Source organism: Acyrthosiphon pisum, chromosome A1, assembly GCF_005508785.2.
Source record: "Acyrthosiphon pisum isolate AL4f chromosome A1, pea_aphid_22Mar2018_4r6ur, whole genome shotgun sequence".
Classification (NCBI taxonomy): Eukaryota; Metazoa; Arthropoda; class Insecta; order Hemiptera; family Aphididae; genus Acyrthosiphon; species Acyrthosiphon pisum.
The window spans coordinates 37,370,438-37,375,502 of record NC_042494.1 but is presented as its reverse complement, the minus strand read 5'-3'; the positions used below and the strand labels follow the sequence as shown (position 1 = coordinate 37,375,502).

At 27.9% G+C, this 5,065-nt stretch overlaps 1 protein-coding gene and 1 pseudogene across 1 annotated transcript in view; one reads left to right on the top strand and one right to left on the bottom strand.

Moving 5' to 3' along the window:
- LOC115033517 overlaps positions 1 to 1,246 on the top strand; it is a 5,351-nt gene extending 4,105 nt beyond the window's left edge. Inside the window, exon 4 of the mRNA XM_029486214.1 lies at positions 1,204 to 1,246. Coding sequence (XP_029342074.1) covers positions 1,204 to 1,246 — 43 coding nt within the window. The remainder of the gene's footprint in view (positions 1 to 1,203) is intronic.
- Positions 1,247 to 1,313: 67 nt separating this feature from the next.
- LOC115033963 lies at positions 1,314 to 1,435 on the bottom strand (annotated as a pseudogene).
- Positions 1,436 to 5,065: the final 3,630 nt, after the last annotated feature.

The window sequence follows — 5,065 nt, the reverse complement described above, 5'->3', positions numbered from 1 at the left end:
TTTAGTTTTTTTTCTCATTTTAAAATGCTCAAAAGAACAAGATCTCAACTTTCTAGAAATAGTCACAGGCTAGGGCATAAAAATACGTCGTCATGGAGAATCTCAATCAGAAACTGAAAATCGTCTTGCAAGTCAGAGAGAATACGCGTCGCAATCGCGTGCAAGAGAGTCAAGTATCGAGCGTTCACAGCGGCTTGAAGAAAAAAATATTAGAAATGTACAAGCTCGCGCTAGGGAATCGAGCTCTGAACGTTCCGAGTGCCTTCAAAATCAGAGAGATAGACAACAGACGTCAATTTTGGAATTTTCGTTAAACAAAAACGATATTTTTTAAATCAATAAACAAAAACGAAAACAAAAAAATTAAAAAAGTTTTCCTTTCCTGATCAATACTAATGATTGGCGATAGCCGTGGCTATTAGGATTCCACCGTTTATAATTTGTCTGGTTACTTGTAGGCTTGTAGCATAGATTACTATATACTAGTATATTTAATCTATATATGTAGTACCTACCTATAAGTGTTTGATTATTGACGATATTTATTGTGTATTGATAATATGTCATTACCATTTATTTTACTAACCTAATGTTCTGACAAATACGAGTCAAAAAGACGAAATGATTTTGTAATGTTTTAATTTTTTTTCTAATAGAACTAAAAAATTGAAATTTGAATAATAATATTTGATTATTAGCTTACATAGTATTTACACTGTTTTTATCGAATTTACGCTGAAATTTTATATGAGATGCAACCCCCCACCCCATCCGTAAATCATTTTGGATCCGCGCCTGCGTGTAGCTTTGTTAGTTTAAAAATTAGAGTGAATTGATCTATTATAAAATCAAAGGTAAGATTATTATCTAGAGTCTAGAAAAACATTTAAAAACCTTTTAACTCAAAATTTTGAAATTTCTAATTTTCATTTAAATTATAATTTTGATTAAAAATTTAAATATTTAGAATAATTAATTTTAACTTTTAAATGCATTCCTGTATTGGGCCTTACTATTATAACTTAAAAATTATAAGTTATAAGAATATATATAAGAAAAAAACCAATAAAAATTATCAAAAACGTTATTTGGAAACAATAAAAAAAATGACGTTTTTAAAACCATTTATCAAAAACGTTTTCCATCCCTGCAAATATACGTTCTGTATGATTTATTTAACACTGTAATAATGTTTAATTTTAGGAAAAATTTATTATTACCAAATTTAGAAGTATATTATCAATGAATGGCTTAGGTTTTCTTTTGATTTTAATTTTAAAGCGAGTTATGAGTGTAGTTATACTAATAAAAAACGCCAACGGCACGTAGTGTTGTTCCCAAGCGGTTACCCTTCCAAATACTAACTGCGCCCGATGTTGCTTAACTTCAGTGATCGGACGAGAACTGGTGTATTCAACGTGGTATGGTCGTTGGCTACAAAACCCGTAGAAACAAAACATATTTAAATAAATTATATTATAGTTATTCCTTACGACTTCCGACATACGCCTAGTACCAAGACATTGATACAACTATATTGTCATAAGAAGATGTTTGAAAGTGTTAATACACCGTCACAAAATTGCTATTGTCTAGTTCCAAAATTAGACAAATTCCACAACTAAAAGAAAATATTTTATTTCCCTAGTTCATAGTGTTGTTATAAATATAAAATATGCAGGTGTCTATATAGTTATTTATATAATTATGTTAATACATTTTTATTTTTTAACAATTATCTACAAAATTAAATACCACCTAAAGTGCTAATCTATGAAAATGTATTATATTAATAAAATGTTAAGCATTGTACGCGAGTCTATAATAGGTATAATAGGTACCTACATTATAATTTATAATAATAAACACAATAATTTATTAATTGCATAATATAGGTATTTCAATTTCATCTAAATTTTTTGAAGTTACTAATAATCTTATAACCGTAGAAATGTACTTTAAATTGTCACCAAATATATATATGCCTGTAGCATAAGGCATACCTCTTTTAGCGGGGCCTATAAAATAAATGTGATGCTTTCCGCACAAGGGCAATTACATTCCCGTAGGCCGTAACCTCTCCCAAAAAAATGTAAACATACGTAAAGTATTTTTACTTATTACCTTTACCAGTACCTCACCTAAATATTTTACTACTTGATAACAATAATATATAATTTGAAGACATTGGAGCAACAACAAAACATCTTCATATTGAGGTCAAAATTAGTTTTTGTTTGCATATTATTAAGAAAAGTACCGTAGAAGTGGCTTACTTGGGGCAGTTTTGAAATTTGACGATGTATATCTCAGTAAATAATTATTGCATGGGGTCAATATGCACATCAAAAGTTGTCTCTTAATCTATACTTTAATATGGATTTTAATTTAAACTTGTATACTTAATTCCTGATTTTATATTTTTTTTTTTTGTGGCTGCCCCAAGTTACCTTTGAAAGAGCGTATCTTGGGGCAGTTATTTAATTTTGTTGAAAACCTCATTTTGAGTCTATTGTGTCTATTTTGGGGCAAAATACATGAAAAAAAATATCTTCCTTACAACATTTAACATAGGAATATATCAATGAAATTATATATAATTTATAATTATGTATAGATACAACTAAAAATTCTATTTTTTAAATTTAAATTTTGAATATTCAATCATATAAATAGAGATGACTTGTTGTTGCACTAAAAGTATTAAATTTAATATGAGTATACACTATATACATAATATTATATAATTTATGTTTATATATAGGTACTATAAATAATTAGACATTCCAAGTTTTATTTTTTGGTTTTGAAATCATAAAAATTTGATTTTGACAATTTTCCACTGGCTACTATAGTGACTACTATTTATACGAACAGGAAAATTGTATTAATTGGAGGTGTCTTATTGTTACTCCCAGGTCGTAGGGCTAAAAATGTATAAATTAATGTTCTATTTTTATACCTAAGCATTTATAACCTAACCAGAATTTCATAAATCTAAAAAATTATTTAAACACGGTCATTTTAGATTCTGAGCGGAATGATAAATGTATTGATTTTACAATGATGTGTGTTTTAATTTTTTTTTTTTTTTTAATTTTTGTGTCTGTCATCACGGTATGGGACAGTAAAACTGCTTCGATTTTCTTCAACAGTATCTTGTTCGATGGGAAAGTGAATATAGTTGGTGCATTCAGGTGGTTAAATTTTTAATTCCCAATAGTTTTCAAAAGTGCCGGGAAAAACAACATAAAAATTAAGGCAAAATCTGTTTTCCACAAAATTGACTTTGGTTTTTTGTGTAACTCTAAAATAAATGAACATATATACATGAAATATTCACTGGTTGTTTATATTTGCATTTTCTGTACACGTAACATTTTCAAAATATTTTGATTTGTTTTGAACTGTTTAGGAACATTTTCAGTTACCATTTACCAATTTTACTAGTTTTTTTTTTTTATGAATGTCAATAAAACATTGTTCGTTGGGTAAAAAAGCGTGAAATTTAATGCATGGCTCCTGATATATTGTTACAATGACAGTTGAAAAATATTAAAAATACATATGCACAATTTTTAGGGTTCCGTACCTCAAAAGAAAAAAACGGAACCCTTATAGGATCACTTTGTTGTCCGTCCGTCTGTCAAGACCGTTTTTCTCAGGAACGCGTGGAGGTATCAAACTGAAATTTCTATATGATACTCAGGTCTACTGTCCCTGGAAACTGTAGAAAAATCAACCTTCTAAGCTAACGCAATCAAAAGATACAGCCATTTAGGCCGCAAATTTCCGCAAATTTTCGAAACTCGCACGGGAATCAAAACCTACAGGGTACTTCCCGTGAACTTAGAATCTTGAAATTTCGTACGAAGTTACGTCTTATAGTACAGATATAGGAAAAATTACGAAAACCGTACATTTTTAGTTTTATCATATAAAAATAAAATATTTTTTGAAAAATATTTTTGACAATTTTGAAAATTTCAAAGTTACTACTCCTTATCTCATGAACGCGTTGAGGTATTAAATTAAAATTCATATTAATTCTTAATTAACATTTTTGTACCAGATTTCTAAATAGTGACTAAAAAACTGTAAATAAATAACTTTGATAAAAAAGCTTGCCCTTGTTATATTATAAAATAAATGATAGATGTTAATATAAAATGAAGGATTACTGGAACGATAAAGATACCTTTGTCATTAATTTATGATCCTCTTGCAGCTTTCCATATTTTGATGTTATAAATTTCATTTTGCAATAAAAATACCATAACTATGACTCGATTGTCGTGATGGGTGAACTTTTACTTATATACCTACAGGTTTGTACGGAACCCTCGGTGCGCGAGTCCAACTCGCACTTGACCTGTTTTTTTTTATAAGCATTTAAAGTTTTTTAACAAAAATTAATAATTATTTTGTAGTTAAAAATTTATAAAATGTTCAACTTTTATAGCTAAGAATTGAAAATTTAAAGCAAGGTTCCACGTAAATAGGTAAAAAGGTGGGTAAGTGGATTTCGCTCTGCTGTACAGTAGGTTACAAGTGGGTCACTGTATAATGGATGGTATTAAATTTGAATTCAATGATATAATATCATTGTATAAGAAAAACGATTCTGAGCGGAGACGGTATGTTAGTCTAGGTATAAGACATAATATTATATTAGGTACCTATAATAAATTCCAAATTAATCATATCATAATATTTATTAGGTACTTATAACGCGTTATACATCAACAAAAAACCGTGGTACTATCATAGATATATAATAGTATACTTTAGAAGTTTCAAGTACCCATGAATAATATTATACAATCACAACAAAATAACTAAAATAGTTATCCTAGGTTTTTAATATGTAATTTCGTCCAAATTTGTACTTAAAATGACTATAAAAATAAACTGCGTAAATGTATTTTTTAGATTTTTTGGTAACAGAATTAATTACTTACGTGGAATCTTGTTTTAAATTTTCAATTCTTAGATACAAAAATTGAACATTTTATAAATTTTTAACTACAAAATAATTTTTCAAATTAAAATTTGATAAATTTTG